This window comes from Lissotriton helveticus, chromosome 6 (assembly GCF_964261635.1).
Source record: "Lissotriton helveticus chromosome 6, aLisHel1.1, whole genome shotgun sequence".
In the NCBI taxonomy this organism is placed as follows: Eukaryota; Metazoa; Chordata; class Amphibia; order Caudata; family Salamandridae; genus Lissotriton; species Lissotriton helveticus.
Genome location: NC_136067.1, coordinates 1,891,975,670 through 1,891,998,055, shown reverse-complemented (window position 1 = coordinate 1,891,998,055; position 22,386 = coordinate 1,891,975,670). Strand labels below are relative to the sequence as shown.

The window sequence follows — 22,386 nt, the reverse complement described above, 5'->3', positions numbered from 1 at the left end:
GTCTGTATGGTGTCCCTGCCACCTCCCTCCTGCCCTCTATTGTCTGAATACATGTCCCTCACCATTCCCCCTGTCCTCTGTGGTTCAATGTATTATACATGCCAACAGTTTGAACTTAGTAAGAGGGAGATTTTTAAGAATAAAAATCCAGGAAATTGATTTTCCCCATTGACTTACATTGCAAAGCAGGGGTGTAACACAGGCCCCCGAAGCCCCCAAGCTCAAGGGGCCCCTCAGCACAGCACTTCATCAGGAAAGCTCCTGATAGAGTCCAGAGGGGGCCTCCACGTGCCTTGCAGGAGGGCCCCCTTAAGTTTTGTTATGCCACTGTTGAAAAATAGGAGGTTTTATGTGGGAGATGGCTAAAATAATGCCCTTTTGGGCTTACAAATATCAGGAGTCTCCTGCCTGAGTCTAGTCTGTTGGCATGTATGGTTGTACTGTCACTGCCTCTCTCTTCTATCCTAAATTACCTGTTGTATTGCCACAGCCTCGCTTACCTGTTCTGCATGATTGGTTTGTTGCACCTGCCCTCCATGGTCCGTGGTGCTGCCACTGCCCCGCCCACCTGCCCAGCGTGATCAACTTGCTGCCTCTGCCCCTCCTCCCTGCCCTCAATTGTCTGAGTCCAAGCCCCTGACCACTGCCTCCCCACAGTGTTCTAATGAACAACTAGCTAACTAACAATCTATATTTATTACAAATGTGTGGCACGCTTGAAGTCATCTTGATGTAAGTATTTCCTTTAGAAATTATAAAATTACAGAAATTGTGGTTTGTGCCCTAAAAACTAAAAAGAGGACATATTTTCTAAGTTCTCATGTAGTAACAAAGCACTTTTAAATTGTTTGCTGTATTTATGTTTCTTAACCAGTTGATCACTTGATTATTTGTTGCACTTAGGGGAGAGGATGTGGCGTTACAGCCACAGCTGCCAACTTTGTAACTGGGGAACCAGGTTCGAGTTTCGGCTTCGATGTCTGGGCAAATCACATGGGCCTAGATGTAGGTAATTTCATTTTACCACTTCTTAAATACCGAATTTTACCGATTCGGTATTTAAGAAGTAGTCAAATAGAGGGGGGGGGGGATGTAGGTATTACCGAATCGGTAAATACCGAATCATTAAGATTCGGTATTTACCGATTCTGTAACTTCCGATTCGGTAATGCCCATTGATTCCTATGGGCATTGAAGCCCATAGGAATCAATGGGCATTACCTAATCGGTATTTACCGAATCGGTAAATATCGATTCCAGCAAGGGTGCAGGGGGTGTCACTTTGACACCCTCTAGCACCCCAAATACAGGCATGTGTGCCATGTGGCACACAGACATGCCCTAAGGGCATGTCTGTCTGTCACATGGCATAGGTGTGCATGCACACATGTGCATGCACACCTGGATTCGGTATTTTACCACCCAATTGGATTGGGTGGTAAAATACCGAATCTGAAAGGCCTTTGGGACACAGAAGAGTCCCACCTACATCTAGAAGTTACCGATTCGGTATTTTACCGATTCGGTAAATTTACCGATTCGGTAAAATTGGCCCCCTACATCCCAATAATCATCGGCCGTTACCGGCCGGTAAATGGCCACCTACATCTGGCCCTTAATCTCTCCATGCCTAAAACCAAACTGAATGTGTCCTTGTGCAATGTAACCGATGCTCATGTAAAGCACTCCACTACCTTCGGGTCAAGTGCACGCTATATAAAACTGCACCCAAAAATTATGCATTTTGCACACTTTTGACATTGGGCTATTCTGGGGCTACATTTGGGTGATATTTCTGTTACATTTGGCAGTCGCAGCCGGTGCAGGTAAGCCCAGTTGGGCGGGGTGGGGCGCGGGGGGAAGTCGACAGACGACTTTTTTTTATTTATTCATTTTTCCTAATCCATCGTCTGTTAAATCCACCCCCACCCTGTGCCCTGCGCCCGACCCGACACATCGTGCTTACCTGCACTGGCCACAACTGAGATTTGGGCTCTTTTGTCTCCTGTGTTCATCTTGCTAAACGTTTTTGTGATGAAGCTCCTGAATTTCGTCATTTACTGCAGTATCCTCAACAAAAAATGCTTTAAGTTTTCCACTTCAAGTCCATCAAGATGACATACAGATGTGCCACACATTTGGAATTAATTCAGAATGTGAACAGCACTCTAGTTGCTTCTTAGGACATTGTGGTAAAGTTGCTGATCACCAGGGAGTTAACTGGCAGCCTGCTGCTGGTGTTGAAACTGCATTTTTCAGTCTGCATGTCATAATATTTTAATGCAATAGAAGAGTAAGATATTTGAAAACTCATTCAAAAAGGGTTCTAATTTGGCTTTTTACAGCACTAACCATAATTTCTATGACAAAGTGAACCCCCTCATTTTGTTCCTTACTAAACTAAATGTTTTAAGTTTTGCCAGTTTGATTCGATCAAGATGGTTTCATCTGTGTCACAGTTTTGACATCAGTACGACTGTTAGTGCTCTGGTTGTTCTTTAGAACACGCTGGGAGGCTGTAGTAGAACACAAGGGAATCAACTGACAGGCTGCTCCTGGTGGAAGTACTTGTTTCACTGAGAATGTCAGACTTTATCGTCCCATGAATGAGAGAGAAAGGGGCCCATTAGGATGGCGGGGCCAATCCGCCCGCCATCCGCACCTAAATTTCACCCGCCCCGGTCGCCTTGCGGCCGGGGCGGAAAAGGTTTAATATGGTGGCGGTGTCTATGAGACACCGCCAGTCATATTAGCATGGGCATGTACAAATGCCTTTCCGTGGCGGCAAAGCCGCCAAGGAAAGACATGCGGAGACACACTGCTGGGGCCCGTTGCGGGCCCCCAGGGACTCCGGGGGGTTGCAGGTGCACATGGGGGTACCTATGGTACCCCCCAGCATTACAAAGTACGACGTGGCAGGCACCGCGCAGTGCCTGTCACGTTGTACTTTGTAATGCATTGCATGTATCTTCAGCATTCAGCTTTCAGCACCGCCCGCCGCAATGCTGAAGATACAGGATGCGCCCGCCACTGTGGTGGGCGCATCCTAATGCCCCCAACGGGACCCCCGCCCTTATGGCGGGCGGTCCCTAGACACGACAGGATGACGTCCTAATGGGCCCCAAAGTGTGAATTTACAGAAAAATATGCTTTCATTTTAACTTCTGGAGTATCTTCAATAACCTCTCTGAGAAAATCATGGGAAAACAGTATTTTCTCAAACATGATTTATGGTATCCAACAGAAGGTCAGCATTATTCACAGGGTAAAATCACCCTAGAACACACCACAATTCCTAAAATTAGTATGGTACCACAAACAAATGATTTATAGTGTACCTAAAATCCGTCATCACCCTTTATACGTGCTCCTATTTTCTACCCTTAAAACCTGCCATTAACTACAATGCATTTCAATGGGGACCATGTCCCAGAATCCTGTAACGGCTGCCACAGCATGTTGTCCATGTTAAAGACAGTTTCCCCCATGTGCCCTTTGGGTCTGAGGATGGTCACGGTGCTGCCTTACATATTTAGTCTAATTCATTTACAGGACCCAGGGACAAAGTCCCTGAGTCTTGCAATGGCTGTCAAAACATATTGTTCAGATTGAAACCAACCAATTAGGATTGACTAGTCTTCTTTAGATTGGCCCATCAGAGCATATCTGGACACCAACTGCGCAAATATCTTTATTTTTTTTAACCCACATTTCTCAAAAAATACTGAATGGATTGACACATTCATTAGAAAATCACAATGTACGTACCGATGTCTAGCTTCCTGATAAATTTGGTGTAATTCTGTTCAGCAGTTTTTGCTGTAGCCCTGTCTAAAGAAGGCAAGGAAAAATGCATGGGGATTTGTGTTTTGGGATCCCCATTTGTCTCGGCCCCCGCTTTGCCGATCACTCCAAAACTTTCTATACACAAACTAGTCTAAAAGTAGCACCTTTTTGGAAAGTTTCATGGAGATTCGTCAAACGGGGCCAAAGTTATTAGCAATTAAAAAAACGCTGTTCCTATGGAACAGCTGACCTAACTATAACTACTCATAAGTAGCATCCTCCCCAGCCAGGTAGAATGTAAATGAATTATGCCACACATGGAGCTCAGTATTACACATGTTTTTTTCTCAGAATGTAACTAGTACCTGGAACGTACAGTGTCATAACTTTTATTAACCACACCCAATTACTTATGTCACTAGACTACTGAATTGGTAAGGGACCATAGAGGTCCCACGCTCTATAATACTCAAGAAATTGCATCTCCCCCTTTGTTAAATAAAAAATGCAAGCAAAACCGATATACATAATAGTTCCTCAATGAGTTGTCGAGATGCTCCAACCCCTCTTCCAAATCTGTGTGAGGCTGATGAGACAGTAGAAATAACTGCAGCAGGCACAGGTGAGCTTGCTAGTGAGGCAGTCCTGGGGCTCTCCTGGCTCTCTGATGACAGAGTCTCACTCCAGATTTCTGGAATCGACAGACTCCGAGGCAGGTGCTTGAAATGTGAGGAATCCCTCGTAATGGACTAGTCACAACCTGCAAAGGATTGGCATCAAATTGAGCATCAGATTTTTGTTTTCGCCTCTGCTTGACACGGACACGATCCCCTTTCTAAAATGTTATGTCCCGAGCACATTGATGCTTGTTTGAATAAGCCTTCATTCTAGACTTGTGAGATGAATCAGTGAGTCAAACTTTCTTGGCATCAGTTGTTCTTTCAGTGATCCACTGGGGAAGCTTTGTACCCATGGCTCTCCCGAACATCAGGGTGGCTGGGCTTTTGCAGGTTGAACAATGTGGGGTCGATCTGTAGGCAAGAAGAGTAGAATGAAGAACTGACTTGAGCTCAAGTTCCTCTAGCGCAGCACGCTGGGCAGCCTTCTTAAAAGTGCTCATAAAACATTCAACAACACCATTATCCTGTGGCCATAGAGGTGTGCTTTGCTGGTGCTCGATATTCAAGAGTAAGAACGTTTTTACATTCTCGACCATTGAATGGTAGGCCATTGTCAGATTTCAGAATGGACAGAACACCCCAGGTTGCACATATGCCATCTAGTCTTTCAAATTCTCGATCATGAGAGATTGACACAAGGTCTTCCATCAGAAAAAACGGTACTACTCATCTATAATTAAAATAAAATAATGGCAATTTTCATGGGGTCCAAAGAAGTCAACTTCAATTTTCTCCCAGACATGTTTCAAAACAAGAGAGTGACATGACCTCGGAGACTGCTATAATGATGTACAACCTGCCGCATATGGATTTCTGTCCTTTAAAGGCTTAAAGGAAGTATAAAGTTAATTGCATGAACAACGAGTGATTTGGTAAGGACATGGATTTTACAAGCATTAAAAGTGCTAATGTACATTGACCCAATGAGTATGGATGCAAGGAAGATTGAATTTGAACTCATTAAACAGGGCATGTAACTGGTGAAAATTCACTATTTTTCATTGAAAATCTTTATGTAAATACCTTTTATTATAAACATGTTTTCAGGATCGGTGGTACTATACTATGCCAGTTGTCCTTCTTACCCCAGTATTGGAACTTTCATAGATTCCCATGCTTTATATCATTCCCCGTCGTCGGAATGGGAGCCTTGGTAAATAAAAAAATATATCATAACCATAGGTACAAAAGAGAAAACCAGGCCTAGGCCTCATCTCATTTTGTAGCATATCACCCTCTTTGTGTAAAAGAGCCCAAACTTTCCACAACAACCAATCAGAATAGCCTCACCCCATAGAACCTTCTTGAGAGAGCCTCAGATTTTTCTACCGCACGTTGTGCTAGGGAGTCTCCACTGTGCTCTGCTCAGTTTTCCATTCCATTCAACTTATTTCTTCAACTTTTCATCTACAAACAAACTATGTCTGACAAGGAGAAGAAGGCTTTATCCAGGTCCTGCGCGTCTCGTGGGAAAAAGAGGCTTTTTGTAGAAGATAAGCATGAGAGCTGTATTTATTGCTTATACCCGGACCACAAGGCCACAGACTGCAAGATTTGTAGAACCTTCTCTACAAAAACGTTGCGAGACAGGGAGGGCCAGTGTAAGAACTGGGACCGCCAGTTCTCCGGGGGGTAGCTTGGCTCGAGCAGGAAGGCAGCCAGGGGCTTACGTGTAAAGCAGCTACTTAACATACTCATTTATTGAGACACGAAGTGGGCGCAATAATGGAGACCACACCAGTAGTTGTGTTTGAAAATCAAGATCTTTTATGTAGGCCTTAGATCAAAGCAATTAATGCATTAGCAAATCATTTGCATTTCATTAAGGTACCTCATTAAAACATTTCATGAACGCCTTTCAAATTGCATTTCCTGTAAAATGGCAAAACATTTCATTAAGTACTTTCAGTAAAGCAGGAAACTCCAAATAACACAGCCTGTCGCGTTATACTATTCAGCAGGCTAAAAGGGTACTTTCATGAACCATGGACTAGCATTCAGGAAGCAAATATAAACATTTCCTCTTGTAAATATCACCAGTTTAGTAGCCAAAGTCAGATCATCAAAATAGTATTGGCATATATCACTAAGGATCAGAATTCGACCCCAACAGGATCTGTAGAAGCCCGCCCCTGCAAGAAATTCAGTACAGGGGAAAAGATCACCATTTCATCAGCAGGCTTGAAAACATTTGAACAGGCATGAGCAATACAGGCATGAAGCTGTATGGGCAGCATAAGGCTGCCACCAGGCACCAACAGTCAAGGAAGTGAATGATCTTGTCCCATAGGCCGGCAACAGTTAATTTAGTATAGCCTGCTCTCCAGGCATGCACAGTTATTGACTCCAGCACTCCTGATGGTAAATCAGGCCTCTCGACTACTCGAGGCTCATTGTGGCCAACAGGGTCCAGTCACAGCGCTCCCTGGCGAGGGGCGAACTCGGGGCCTAACCGCCCTTCCGCCCGCCTCCCCTGGGGGTTACCTGAGGTTTTCGACCCTCCGGGGCCCTTGCGCAGGTCTGCAGAGAGATGGGGAGGGCTTCGGCCCTCTGGCAGGCCTAGCAGGCGAAGGGGGGCAGGCAGAGTGGCTCCGGTCCCTCTTGAGACTCTCGCGGCCCGGGGCGGTGCAGGAAACCAGTGCGGGCCCCGGCGCCGGGAACGAGGGACTTCTCTCGTGAGGGGAAATCGGAGGGGGCTTTCCTGCTTCACGGCCCCCTCCGCGACGGGACCAGTCTTTCTTCGGGCCTCCTCAAACAGCTACGGCCCGGGGACCAATCAGTGCAGGGGCCGGGGCTGTCCCAACCAATCAGGATGCCCGCCTCGAGGGCGCGCCAACCAGGACCAATGGCTGCGCGGCGCTTAGGGGCGGGGCGGAGGAGCTCCCTGGTCACGGGAGGCGCACTCTGGCTTCAGGCCTACTGCGGCCTGATTCACTCGATGCGGCGGCCCTCGCCTAGCACACGGGGGCCGCCGAGGGGAACACAATGACGGCGCTGGCTCCGCTGGGGCTGCAGCACACGGCGCGAGGGCCGGCAGTGGCGCCGGCGGCCGGAGAGGCCTCGGGGGGTCAAAAGTGCGGCGCGAGAGCCGTGTCCGTGAAGGGACCTCCTCAGGTGCCTCAGGGGGCGCAGTACGGCGCTGGACACCGAACTAGGTGAGCGCTTGAAGGGGCGATGCGGCGCTCCTCGGAGGGGCCTAGCGCCGGGGGAATTTCATAGCGCTACAGGGCCGTGTCAGACAGCGCTTGGGAGTCGCTTCACAGCGCTAGTTGCAGGCTAGGCAGGGAAGGCAATTTCAGTAGTTTCTGACAGGACAGGCAGTCTCTGACACAGCGCTGGGCAGGGGAACAGAGTACAGCGCCCTTCAAGTTAGTCAGCAAATACTGCAGGCAGGGGGTGCGCAGGGAAGCACAGTCCAGTACCTGGTCGATCCACCAGCAGTCTCTGTTCAAAGGAAAGTAGTCTTCTTTGCGCTTGGATGGTTCTGCGCCCTTAGATGTTGGTTTCTTGAAGAGGGGGGGTTGAGTTGAAGGCTGGATGAGTTTTCCTCAGTCACTGCAGATGGACCCTGGGGTTCCCTACCGCTGGGCCAGATCAGGGGGCTAGTCTAGGACACCTCACCCAGCTTAAGAGGCAGCACCTAAATCCTGTCACTCCCAGTAGCATAAGTTCCTAACTAGGCCCTCCCGCATAAAACTCCTGCGTGGGTTCCCCAGGTCAGTGATGCCCCAACTGACTAGAAAAAGTTCCCTCCCTTGCTTAAGTATTCCCAGGTCAGGTGACCACTCTCTAAGGCGGCAAAAATCAGCTCCGCCTTTCTTCTGGAAGGTTCCAGGTGCTTCCCCACTCTACCTATGGACAGGGGATGGGTGGCTGGCATTGCAACATTGTATGGGGATCCAGCCAGCTCCTGGCAGCTAGGGTGCTACACTAAAAAGACCACGCTGCAGTAGCAGGGGCCAGTGGCAGCCATGTTTGAAGTAGAGAGCACCGGCAACCTAATATGGATTAGCCATGAAAAAGGTGCCCGAAGACCTAAGGGCCAACAAAAAGAAGGTGGGAAAAATGAGGCAAGGGCAAAAATAACAGGGAAAGACCACCCTAGGGCTGACAGGTCTAACATGCGTCCCCCCAGCTGAAAGTGGGGAGAGCTACCCAACCTCTAGGGAGTTCTCGTCACTAAGGCGGAAAAACCGGGAGAGACAGTCAGCATTGGCGTGGTCAACTCCGGGCCGATGTCCCACCCTAAAGTCCATCCCCTGTAGGGAAATGGACCACCTTAGCAACTTGGGATTTTCGCCTCTCATTTGCATGAGCCAACGAAGGGGTCGGTGGTCGGTTTGAACTAGGAAGTGAGAGCCAAAAAGGTATGGCCTCAACTTCTTCAAAGCCCAGACCACAGCGAAGGCTTCTCGCTCGATGGTACTCCATCGCCGTTCCCGAGGGAGGAGTCTTCTGGAGATGAAGGCCACAGGTTGGTCTTGGCCATCATCGTTGAGTTGCGATAGCACGGCGCCTACGCCATGCTCTGAGGCATCTGTCTGCACGATGAATTCTTTTTGGAAGTCCGGAGTGGCCATCACCGGAGCAGTGCACATCGCGCGCTTCAGTGTTTCAAATGCCTCTTGGCAAGCAGCCATCCAGATGACCTTGCGTGGCTGCTTTTTGGACGTCAACTCGGTCAAGGGGGCCACGGTGGTGCCATATCCCTTGACGAACCTGCAGTAATAGCCAGTGAGGCCGAGGAAAGCTCGGACCTCAGTCTGAGTTTTGGGGGGCTCCCAGGCCATGATGGTCTCAATTTTGGCCTGGAGGGGTTGCACCTTACCCCCGCCCACCAGGTGTCCGAGGTACACGACAGATCCCTGTCCAATCTGGCACTTGCTAGCCTTGATGGTGAGGCCAGCGCGATGCACGCCCGCAGCACCTCCTGGAGATGCTGCAGATGGTCCTCCCAGGTGCTACTGAAGACAGCTATGTCATCCAGATATGCCGCTGAGAAGGACTCCAGGCCAGATAGCACCTGGTTCACCAACCGCTGGAAGGTGGCCGGAGCATTCTTGAGCCCGAAGGGCATCACTCGAAATTGGAAGTGGCCCTCGGGGGTGGAGAACGCTGTTTTCTCCTTTGCTCCATCGGCCATGGCAATCTGCCAGTACCCCGATGTCAAGTCGATGGTGCTGAGGTACTTGGCTGCTCCCAGCCGGTCAATCAGCTCTTCTGCCCGTGGTATCGGGTGAGCATCTGTCTTGGTGACAGAGTTCAATCCCCGATAGTCCACACAGAACCAAAGTTCTGGTGTGGTGCCCGGTGGAGCTGCTTTTGGCACCAGCACGACCGGACTAGCCCACAGGCTGCTGGAGGGTTCGATCACACCCAGCTCCAGCATCTTGGTCACCTCACCCTGGATGCTGTTCTTCACTTTATCGGACAGCCGGTAAGACTTGGTTTTCACTGGCGGACTGTCCCCTGTGTCCACATCATGGGTACACAGATGTGTAATTCCAGGCGTGAGGGAGAACAACGAGGCGTGCTGCGCCAATACCTGGCGGCAGTCCCTCTGTTGTTCTTGGGTCAAGGATGAGGAGAGGACAACTCCCTCCACTGAACCATCCTTTTCCCGAGCCGCTAGAAGGTCAGGAAGAGGCTCACTTTCCATCCGGATCCGAAGTCACTACACTTGACAGCATGGCTCCTGAACACAGAGAGTTCCGTCATCTGAATCTCCCCAAGGAGTGTAGAGAGGTTTTGTCCCAGGCTCGAGCACCAAGCACTAATAAAACATACCAGGCAAAATGGAAGAGGTTCTGCCTGTGGTGTCGAAGACAGGGTCTCCATCCTTATAAATCTCTGCCTCATCAAATTTTGCCATATATACTATCATTGGCTAAATTTGATTGGCACATTCTTCTGTAAAGGTGCATCTTGCAGCCATATCGAGGTTTCGGCGCTCTTCTTCAGGCCCGTCCCTATGGTCCTCTAGAATTGTTAAACAATTTTTGAAAGGCTTGTTTCGGATGTATCCTCCAGTTCGCCCACCTCCGCCAATTTGGCAGCTCAACCTTGTACTGGCTCTACTCATGAAAGCTCAGTTTGAGCCGATTCACAAGGCGGACTTAAAATTCCTGTCTTGGAAACTGGCCCTTCTCTTAGCGCTAACATCAGCTAGAAGAGTTAGTGAGCTCCAAGCACTTTCCATAGTGGATCCATTCCTTCAATTCAAAAAGGGTGTGCTTATCCTTCGCACCAATCCAAAATTTATTCCGAAGGTGCCGTCTGAGTTCCATTTGAATGAACCCTTGATCTTAAAGTCATTTTTTCCGCGCCCTTTTACTCCGGCGGAACGGACATTACATTCTTTGGACGTTCAAAGATGCTTGAAATTCTACTTAGAACGCACACGGTCCTTTCGAAAGTCATCACAATTGTTTGTGTCCTACAGCGCACCACGGAAGGGGTTTCCTTTAGCAAAGAGTGGCATTTCACGCTGGATCTCCAGTGCGATTCAATTCTGCCATCAGGAGGCGGGCAAGCCCCTGGTCAGAAAAGTCCATGCACATTCCACAAGGTCTGTGGCATCGTCTGTGGCTCTTTTCTCTGGAGTCGCTATGAAGGACATATGCAGGGCGGCAACGTGGAGCAGTACACATACCTTCACGAAGCACTACTGCTTGGAGTCTGCAGGACGAGACGACGCTGCTGTTGGTCAAGCAGTCCTTAGGAATCTTTTTCAATGAGAGGTGAGCTTTCCCTACAATCCCTCCATCCTAGTAAGCACATTTTAGGTTTTTTTGGTATGCTATAAGTATTGTCATATGGTTATGTGATGCCATGTATCTAACAAAATGTGCTTTGGTGATTTACTGCTAGCTATTCTGATACAAAGCATGGGAATCTATGAAAGTTCCAATACTGGGGTAAGAAAACAAGTTACTTACCTGTAACTTTGGTTGCCCAGTATTGGTAACTTTCATAGATTCCCATGCGCCCACCCTCCTCCCCTGGGAAAGCTCAGCCTTTTTACTGAGATAGTGGCTGTTTGCACAACGGCTATGAAAATCTGAGGCTCTGAGGCTCTCTCAGGAAGGTTCTATGGGGTGAGGCTATTCTGTTTGGTTGTTGTGGAAAGTTTGTGCTCTTTTACACAAAGAGGGTGATATGCTACAAAATGAGATGAGGCCTAGGCCTGGTTTTCTCTTTTGTACCTATGGTTATGATATTTATTTTTATTTACCGAGGCTCCCATTCCAACGACGGGGAATGATACAAAGCATGGGAATCTATGAAAGTTACCAATACTGGGGAACCAAAGTTACAGGTAAGTAACTTGTTTTCTTCACTGTTGACACACAATGATTTAAATACCTAGTTAGTGACCACCCACTTGTGAGCATATGTTTAAGACTCAGGAGTCGAAATGCGTTATGCTACTTGCTGTGCTAAAAATAATAAAATCATTAAGAATGGACTGGCTGGTGGGCCTAATTTCACGTCACTGAAATGTGCTTGGACGTGTTTTTCGTGTGGAATATATATATATATATGTATGTATGTATGTATGTATGTATGTATGTATCAGCCCTAGAAGATTTATTTTCCATATCCGTTTTAAAGTTTCTGTTACAAAGTGTGTAAGTGACATTGTAATATTGTAAACGGCTGCCTGCATTCTGAGGGCTTGATTAGGCCCTTACATATTTTTGGTCACAAGTAATAATAATAATAAATTGATAGAAAAACAGAAAGGCTTTTTATGTAAAAGAAGAAGAAAAAAAAGAAATCGTTAATAAAACAGTGCAACAATAATATCAGTACAGGTTTTTAATTTACATTTTTTATTGCAAGAATATTGCAGCCATGTTCAGTTGGAAGATCTTTTTCTTTTTCTCTTTGTTGCATACGCTAAAAAAGACAAATGAATCATTGCACCAGTTTGACAAGGCCAGACCTTTTTGGTTTTCCAATGCATGTTTGAATTGTTTTTGTTGCAAAGTATATGCTGTTTGAAGGCCTTTGCTTCTCACTAATCCCCATTGTGCATTATTTGTTTCATGATAACTGTTGTTGGATTTATAGCTGTGTTCCAAAAGCAAAGATATGCACACACATAAGCTTTCTTAATGATGGCACTAAAATAATGGTACTTTATCACATCTATCTACTATTTTCTGTGTATGCCTTTAAGTTTACTACTTACAATGCAAACTTAATCTTCTGATCCTTTTGCAAAGCACTGTATCTTGAGGGCACAGCTTCAAGCCGCTAAGGTAGTTCATCAAAGGGCCCTCCTCCAAGCTTTTATATTGTTGTAAGATGTTGCTTCTTTATAGCTGAGGGCAACACAAACTAAGTAGCTCAATTAATATCAAATGCTGTCTCCAAAAAAGGCAAACATGTGGCTCACAGGAGAGGAAAGGCCTGGAGAGATCCAGCTGGGAAGTATTTTAATTCCAAATGAGAGTCCCACATGGTGTACAGCCAATCCACACATTCGTTATCTAAAAACAAGATGAAGAAAAAGGCTGTCTCTTTTGACCTCTTTCCCACAACCATCTCATCTGATGCCACCAATTGTTTGTAACTGGCGTTAGAGCAGGGCATAGCACCGAATCAGCCATGACTCACATTATCGACGACGCCTTACAAATACTCGATCAGAATGGATCATGCCTACTCGTCCTATTAGACCTCTCCTCAGCCTTCGATATGGTCAAACATGAAAACCTGATTGACCTCCTGAATCACAGAATGGGTCTCTCAGGCTCAGTACTTATTTGGTTTACCTCCTTTCTTCAAAATCGGACCCAAAAATTCAAGGTCAATAACTCCTTATCCAAATCCATACCAGTAACCCTGGGAGTTCTACAAGGGTCCGCACTATCCCCTACATTGTTCAATATATTTATGGAACCTTTCACTGTCTTGTTGCAAGAGTCCAACGTCCAATTTCACATGTACGCAGACGATACACAACTCTACCTGAAGATTCACACTCCAGAAGACATCAAACTACTTAACAAAACCCTGCTGAACACCCAATCCTGGCTAGCTAAGAACCATCTCAAGCTTAACGCACTCAAAACCGAATTCCTACTTATTGCTCCACCCTCCAAAATACCCCTCCTCCAGGATTGATTCAAACACCTCACGGCATTCAACGCTCAACCTACAATCATTGACTCAGCAAAATCACTGGGTATAACCCTTGATTGCAACCTCAACATGCATAAACATATTGCCAACGCAACAAAGGGAGCAAACCTCCAGATTAATATCCTACGGAAACTTAAACCCTTCCTTCCAAAAAACGACTTCAAGACGGCTGTACAAGCTCTAGTGATTCCCAGGATCGAGTATGGTAGCGTCTCTCTTTGTGGACTCTCCAAAGCTACAACCGCACCACTCAGAGCCGCCATCATTGCTGCAGCTAGACTCATCACGTGCTCAAAAAAAAGGACCCACATCTCCCCGGCCTTAAAAGCCTTGAATCAGCTACCATGGGAAGCTAGAATTCACCTAAAAATAGCCTGCATGACTCACAAAGCCATTCACCACAAGACACCCAGTTATCCCCCACAGAAATTGACTATCTCTGGTGGTAAGAGATTCACAAGGAGTACAGAAAACTTATTACTGAAGCCACACAGATTTAATAAGTCGAAAACGTATAAACACTCCTTCTCAGGGATGGCTCCCAGAATCTGGAATGCACTACCCCCAGAAATCAGACATATCACATCTACCGCAGTGTTCAAAAAGGAAGTAAAGGCAATTCTCATGAAAAATTCACATGATCATCATCTATAGATACCATGACTTTTTGGGGGCAAACAAACAACCCTCTGGTGCTGACGATCTCTTGGCCCGCACCCATCTCTCTACCTTACTTGAATAACGTGTTAGTATATTTGTTCTACCACATTTGTTTGATGTTTGCTTGCACAGTTGTTACACTTATATTGGTTTGATTCTATGTGTAGCTGATTTATAATTTTTCCTCACTACCTGTAAAGCTCTCTGGTACCCGCAAGGGTCCAGTTCGTGCTCTATAAAACCTTCTAAATTAAAAAAATTAAAAAATCAGCAGTATCTCTAATGGTAGGGTCAGAGGCTGGCACGTTATTAACAGGTTTTGGGGCTGAAAGGTCAATCCAGAAGTTGACACTATGTAAACATGATAGAGTTTCAGATGGTGAGTCAGCAAAATTTCAGAGAATCTGCATTAGTAATGGTTCCAATTCCATTTATCTTTGTACTGAGATGCAGAGTGCGATGGAAGGTTGGCCCCATGGTCCACAACGTGCAGAAGGCCAGGCTGTCACTGTAAATAAACACTGTGGGAGTTCTCCTTAACTACCCTGTAACTTTTTTCAGTAAAGACCATACTGCTCGTGTCTTCTAGGCCCCTGCTGCCTTTGGCCTCGTAACATTCCTGATGCATGCTGGCATGGAGAAAGCCCACATTCAGAAACACCTCTTGGCCTTTTCTCTGGCTGCACCTATTCTGGCAATTTCAACATATGCAATACTGAGTATGGTGAGTCAAATTTGGAAAATGATCAATAATTTAACTAAATGGTAAATGTCTTGCATAGACGCTAAAATGTATAGCAGACTTTGTAAATATTAAAACTAGATATAAATGTCGCGTGTGTGTTTGTCTTGTGAAATACTTTTATTTTAACTAAGTATTTTTATAAAAGTTGAAAATGGTATTGAAAGAAACTGAACCAAAAAGTTTATCTTGTGCCATTTACAACCACTTGCTCAAACTTCTGCCTGCAGTAGGCTGGCCCCTGCTTAACTTCCTCCTCTTCCTGTTTTCCCTGAAAAGGGAAAAGAACCCAAGCAACATCCTATGATCCCCATTACACTCTTGCAGTTGCTGCCTGTCCTATCCAGGATTGCCTGTGTTCACAATATAATGTTCGATATGCATATTGTTTAGTGACTGCTGCCCGTGCAGATGTATTCAGCCAGATGAGGGTCCTGTTGGTTGCAGTACTGTTACAAAGGCAGGGCTTTCTGTAACAGCTCCCATTTTCCCCCTCTACTTCTCCAGCTCCTCATCCCACATCTCAGGTATCTATTGTATGGTTTGTCCCTTCTATGGATTTGGAGTCTGGGGATGAGATTGAAAAAGAAAGTGAGCTTCGGGTTGTGGAATGACGCTCCCTCAGGATACCAACCTGCTCCAGACAGTTCAGAGTTCCCACCTCCCTAGCTCCTCCAGATCCAAATTAATCAAGCATTTTCTGTTGCTTTCAGTGCACGCGAGGTTCATACCTCTCCCAAACAGACCAGATGCACATATGCGGTCAGTACGGTCATCCCACCATGGATTTATTTGCCAAAAGATTTGGTCCCAGAGCTCCAAACGTTCTTGCCTTGTTTCACGATCTACTGGCAGAGAGGATGGATACTCTGGTAAAGGATTGGCCCATCCACGGGTCTGAATTATCCTTTCCCCCATTCCACTTGAGCCTTTGGGTGCTGTGCAAAATCCACCAAGAGATTCTACCATATTAAACAGGAGTTGGTTGCCCCTTTTGTTATCAACGTGGGTGGAACTAATGTGCCTGCTGTTTGTGGTATGTGTCCTCTCCTGTCTCCTGTGATGAGTGGTTTCCAGTTGTCCTGTGTGGAGTTGACAGATTGGAGGCTGGGAGGCTAGAGGTGCTTTAGATGGGGCTGAGTGGTGAGACTGAGGTTGTCGTTCAGCAATCCAGGAAACTGTCCACATGTTGGGCCTAATTCTATGACTCTATTTCTTGTCATGTGTATGACTAAAAGTGTGTAAACTCTGATTATTCTTCTCCTAGAATTTTGGATTAGTTTGCTTGAAGAATTCTATAAGGATTTAGAAGTGCACCAAGCAGTTATCAAGCATGTTATGGCCCAGGGTATGGGTACTTGAAGGCTCCGGGTCTGTTGCTTCTCCATCTGCTGAAGGTTTTTTTGAATCTGAATCTTTCTAGGAACTTGATTGTTCCTCTGAAGACTCTGCCCTAGGTGTCTTAGAAAAGCCACAGTCTGAGCCTTTTGAACAGATTTTTTTTGATCTTCTAACCTACAATATGTTGTTTCATATGGCCAGCTTCACCTTGAGGTATTTGAGGGACCTGGGCAATTTGGGTGTGTTCTGCTCTTCGCCTGCTGGATACATTTGTTCTCCTTCCTGGCCCTTGATTTCTTTGCAAGATCCTTTCAGGCTTTCATCATGATGCGATGCTTCCTGCCACGTTAAGCAGATGGGTGTTGTATGCTATCAAAAACGCACACTAATTGAGGTAGACAGTAGTTCCTTCTGTCCTACAAGGACGTTCCACTGGGTGGCGGCCTTTTAAGCTTCAGCATCTGAGATTTCAATGGTTGATTCTGTACAGCTACAACTTGGGCATTCCCAGTCACTCTTGTGGCTCATCATCGTTTGCAACTTCTTCTGGCCACAGCTGCAGGGGTGGGTCAATCAATCACTGCATTTATAAAGCGCGCTACATACCAGTTGGGGGAGGGGGCTAGGGAGGGCGCTGCTACTGATCGAAGAGCCAGGTCTTGAGAAGTCTTCTGAAGGGCAGCAGGTCCTGGGTCTGTCGTAGGCTGGTAGGGAGAGCGTTTCAGGTATTCGCGGCGAGGTAGGAGAAGGATCTGCCGCCGGCAGTGGTCTTCCGGATAAGTGGAATGGAGGCGAGGGCGAGGCTGGCCGAGCGGAGGCTGCGGGAAGGGGTGTGGAAGTTGAGTCGGTCGTTGGGGTATGCGGGTCCGGTGTTGTGTAGCACTTTGTGTGCGTGGATGAGGACTTTGAAGGTGATCCTCTTGTTGACGGGGAGCCAGTGTAGGCCTCTCAGATGGGGTGTAATGTGGCTGCGTCGGGGGACGTCGAGGATCAGTCGTGCTGAGGCGTTCTGGATTCGTTGTAGTCGTCTCAGGAGCTTGGTTGTTGTTCCTGAGTAGAGGACGTTCCCGTAGTCGAGTCTGTGGGTGGAGCTGTTTTGTCTGCTACTGTTTCTTGAAACTGTAAGTATCACAAGTGTGTTTTACATTACATTGTTGGTGGTTTTGCTTTGGTTATGGAATACCTCAACCAGTGGTGTGTTTTTCTAGCATACCATCATTAGTGTTGTGAATGTAACCAGGAAGATGGAGATGTGGGTAATGAGATAATCCTAATTACACCCCTTCTATTTTTGTCCCTTACAGTGACACCTTCTAGGGTGATTGTTTTCTTGCTACTTTCGGAATGTCTACTGTGTCACTGCACTGTAATGGGATGTGGCGGGGGCAGGACTTTGCCCAGGAGGGAGTATCAAAACAGAAGAAAGACTTTGGGATTGTAACCAGAGGTTTCATGGTCTATCATGAAGGCAGCATGCCACGCTTTTGTCATGATTGTGAGGGAGACTAGACATAATGAGGATTACCGATTACCTCCAGTTATTCGGACATTGTGCATTCTCTAGTGTAAGAAGTGATTTAAGTGATTTGAGTTTAATATGGTGGAGATGCGTTATACCAAAGGGTACGTCATGCTGTTTACAGATGTTTTAACTTCTGTCTTTTTGTTTCATATATTTCTCTACTCAGACTGGAGGCACCTCACAGCACAGGATGAGCGCCACTGGAAATGGAATGCTGTTCTCAGCCGGGACATTTCTGTACGTCGCTACAGTGCATGTCTTACCAGAGATCAGCAGTCGAAGCCACGGCCACCAGCATACACCAGGCGAGCACAGACAGGGCCTGGGCATCCTAGAGACCCTTACTCTTGTGACCGGAGCAGTGCTACCAGTGCTGCTTTCTTTGGGACTCCATGATGAGTAATGCCCTTACAGACAGAGACACTGCAACCTGCTGACTCCCATACCAACGGAGACACTGCACCCTGGTGACCCCAATACCAGCGGAGACACTGCAACCTGGTGGCACCCATACCAACAGAGACACTGCACCCTGGTGACGCCAATACCAGCGGAGACACTGCAACCTGGTGACTCCCATACTAACAGAGACACTGCAACCTGGTGACTCCCATACCAAATGAGACACTGCACCCTGGTGACGACAATACCAGCGGAGACACTGCAACCTGGTGACTCCCATACTAACAGAGACACTGCAACCTGGTAACTCCAATACTAACAGAGACACTGCAACCTGGTGACTCCCATACCAAATGAGACTCTGCACCCTGGTGACGACAATACCAGCGGACACACTGCAACCTGGTGATTCCCATACTAACAGAGACACTGCAACCTAGTGACTCCCATACTAACAGAGACCCTGCAACCTGGTGATACCCATACCAACAGAGACACTGCAACTTGGTGATACCCATACTAACAGAGACACTACAACCTGGTGATACCCATACCAACAGAGACACTGCCACTTGGTGACTCCCATACCAACAGAGACACTGCAACTTGGTGACTCCCATACTAACAGAGACACTGCAACCTGGTGATACCCATACCAACAGATTCACTGCAACATGGTGACTCCCTTACTAACAGAGACAATCCACCCTGGTGACGCCAATACCAGCGGAGACACTGCAACCTGGTGATACCCATACCAACAGAGACACTGCAACTTGGTGATACCCATACTAACAGAGACACTACAACCTGGTGATACCCATACCAACAGAGACACTGCAACTTGGTGACTCCCATACCAACAGAGACACTGCAACTTGGTGACTCCCATACTAACAGAGACACTGCAACCTGGTGATACCCATACCAACAGATTCACTGCAACATGGTGACTCCCTGACTAACAGAGACAATCCACCCTGGTGACGCCAATACCAGCGGAGACACTGCAACCTGGTGACACTCATACTAGCAGATACACTGCAACCTGGTGACATCCATATCAACAGAGACACTGCAACCTGGTGACATCCATATCAACAGAGACTCTGCAATCTGGTGACGCCAATACCAGCGGAGACACTGCAACCTGGTGTCGCCCATACCAGCAGAGACACTGCAACCTGGTGACATCCATATCAACAGAGACTCTGCAACCTGGTGTCGCCCATAGCAACAGAGACACTGCAACCTGGTGACGCCCATAGCAACAGAGTTACTGCAACCTGGTGACGCCCATACCAACAGAGACTCTGCAACCTGGTGTCGCCCTTAGCAAAAGAGACACTGCAACCTGGTGACGCCCATACCAACAGAGACACTGCAACCTGGTGACGCCCATACCAACAGAGACACTGAAACCTGGTGACGCCCACACCATCAGAGACACTGCAACCTGGTGACGCCCATACCAACAGAGACACTGCAACCTGGTGACACCCATACCAACAGAGACACTACAACCTGGTGACTCCCATACTAACAGAGACACTGCAACCTGGTGACGCCCACACCATCAGAGACACTGCAACCTGGTGACGCCCATACCAACAGAGACACTGCAACCTGGTGACGACAATACCAGCGGACACACTGCAACTTGGTGTCGCTCATAGCGACAGAGACACTGCAACCTGGCGTTTCCCATAGAAACAGAAACACTGCAACATGACAAAATCCATATGAATAGAGACCCTGCTACGTGGTGACACCCTTACTAACAGAAACACTGCAGCCCAATGGCATGCATACAGACAGGGACAATGCAACCTGGTGATAACCATATCAAAGGATCCTGAAACCTATTCACCTCCATACTAACAGAGACACTGCAATATGGCAATAACTTTACCAATAGGGACATTTTAACCTAGTTTCAGGCCAATTTCCTGCATGACCAACCTAACATAAGTCACTGTGATTTTATGATGGGAACATCTGACATAAGTGCAGTTTTGTGAAAGATATTAACACTCCAGACAGAAGCCCAATTCGTATATTTATTGAGATGTTTTTTACCATATTTTTTATTGGCACTCACTCACTTAAAATCGTTGTTTGTCTGTTGTCTACATTTCCTTTTTTACTAATAACAACTGCAGTTGATTCTGTAAGTTGTGAACTTTGTTTATACTCTGCTATAATGGGTTCTATTCCTGTGTGAGCTCATTGCAAGGCAGTGCTTTATACTTTAGTAGAAATTAGTTCCTTACAAGTTCAGGAATACTCACTATTGTAAAAATGTATTGTAAAATGTTTACTTTGTGGGTTTCTTCGAAAATCTTTGCACCTAAGGAGGTGCCTGTGGACAATTTGGGGATGTGCCTTCTATTTTTCCAAGCTCCCAAGATGATGTGCCTTGTTAGCAATGGCTACACTTGCACTCAGCTCCTTCCATTCCATATAAGTGAGAATACCGAATAATGCCACTGTGTGAGCAATACTGGAATTATGCCACAGCTACTATAGTCATTGTCTCCACTGCACACTCTACCCCAATTATCAACATGACTACCCTTACCTCCTCACCCACTACCCCACAGGAGCAGGATTGTGTATCATAGATACATGCCTTTTGTTGTTGTAGCTGTAGAACTATTTTTTATTTTATTCCATGTCCAAAAAACATCTTTAATATGCTGCATGCATGTTAAAACGAACTTTCACGTGGTTGCAGCATTTCAGTGCTATACTCTATGAGATCCCATATTTCATCACAAGCCCACACAGAGTGCATGTGCACTGGTTGCCACCATCCCTGCTACAAATGATCTGGGAGTTCATAGACCACTGGCTTTTTACTCCAAAACTGGAGCCACTGGAGTAATCCAATACCACAGACGTATGTGGATTCTTGGACACAGATGTGGGAACTTGAAGAGGTCAGAAACTTGTTAAGTGCTACAGCACTGGTATTTGCATCAGCTACAGATACTAAGTTAAATGGGTCTACTTTGGCATCCAAGGGAAAGATGCCCACTTGAAATAATCAAAACATCAGCAGTGGGTAGAGGTGTGCCCTCTGGCTTTTAGTGTTTGGAGGACGATTTGTTTTTGTATTTTTAGTGGTCAAAAAAGTTTTGTACTTTGAACACCGTTTTTTACCTTCTCACTAGGATCGTCACTGGTCTGTTGTTGAATAAACTAACTGTGAAATTGTAGCATCTGTACTTGTCTTTGTGATAATAGTAGAATATTTTCATATACCTCGACAGACCACACTTCTTCCAACTCAAGTGCTGTACATAACTAGTATTAGTATTAACCAGTATAAATTTCCCAAGCTAATTTGGCCTTGAAACGTGTGGCCTGCTAATCATGAGTGAAGTCTACAGCAAGTATTTAACTTTCTAAGCCATCTTACAGGTTGTTAATGGGGAATGTGTTCCCATGGGGATCTCCAGAAAGATGCTGCTAATTATATACTATTCTCACACAATTTCACTTTGTCATAATTCATTTAACAAAAACACAGCCACCATTCAGTAGACAAAGTGAACGTTGTGTGTTGTTTGTCACAAGAGGTTAGATTTATCTTTAATAAGGACTTGGTTAGGACTAGATGAAGAACTAGTATGTCTTAGCATGTAAAAGCACTGAATCTTAATTCAGAGTACTTTTTTTCCACATCACATAATGTCTACTTGTGGGAGGATCTACATAAGGCCATTCACACTGCTCCACAATTTACAATCAAGAGAGATGTTCCATTTCAGGTAGGAGAGGAAATACATTTTGCCCTGAGGCATGTTCCAGGTATGGCTGAAAGAGGCATACTCTATATCAGCAGCACAAGATCAGCATACATGACCCTGCCTGCCTTGAACAAGCCCATCAGCTTGCTGTTAGATGGCACTGATATTTATCACTCCAAGCAAAAACTTTATTTTCACAAACTTTGTAATTCATTATTCAAAGTCAAAGACATTGGATAGAATTTCTAATACTTTTCATATCTACCAAGCCTACACAATACAACATGAGTTTATTAGCCTTTTTAATAGCGACATGGGCACATTCTAGGATTTTCTAGAGAGCCA

At 46.3% G+C, this 22,386-nt stretch overlaps 1 protein-coding gene across 1 annotated transcript in view; it reads left to right on the top strand.

Moving 5' to 3' along the window:
• LOC144763857 (zinc transporter ZIP9-like) overlaps window positions 1-19,551 on the top strand; it is a 110,048-nt gene extending 90,497 nt beyond the window's left edge. Inside the window, exons 6-7 of the mRNA XM_078649839.1 lie at window positions 14,869-15,003; window positions 18,051-19,551. Of these exons, the coding sequence (XP_078505965.1) occupies window positions 14,869-15,003; window positions 18,051-18,287 (372 nt within the window). The 3' untranslated portion in view covers window positions 18,288-19,551. The remainder of the gene's footprint in view (window positions 1-14,868; window positions 15,004-18,050) is intronic.
• Window positions 19,552-22,386: the final 2,835 nt, after the last annotated feature.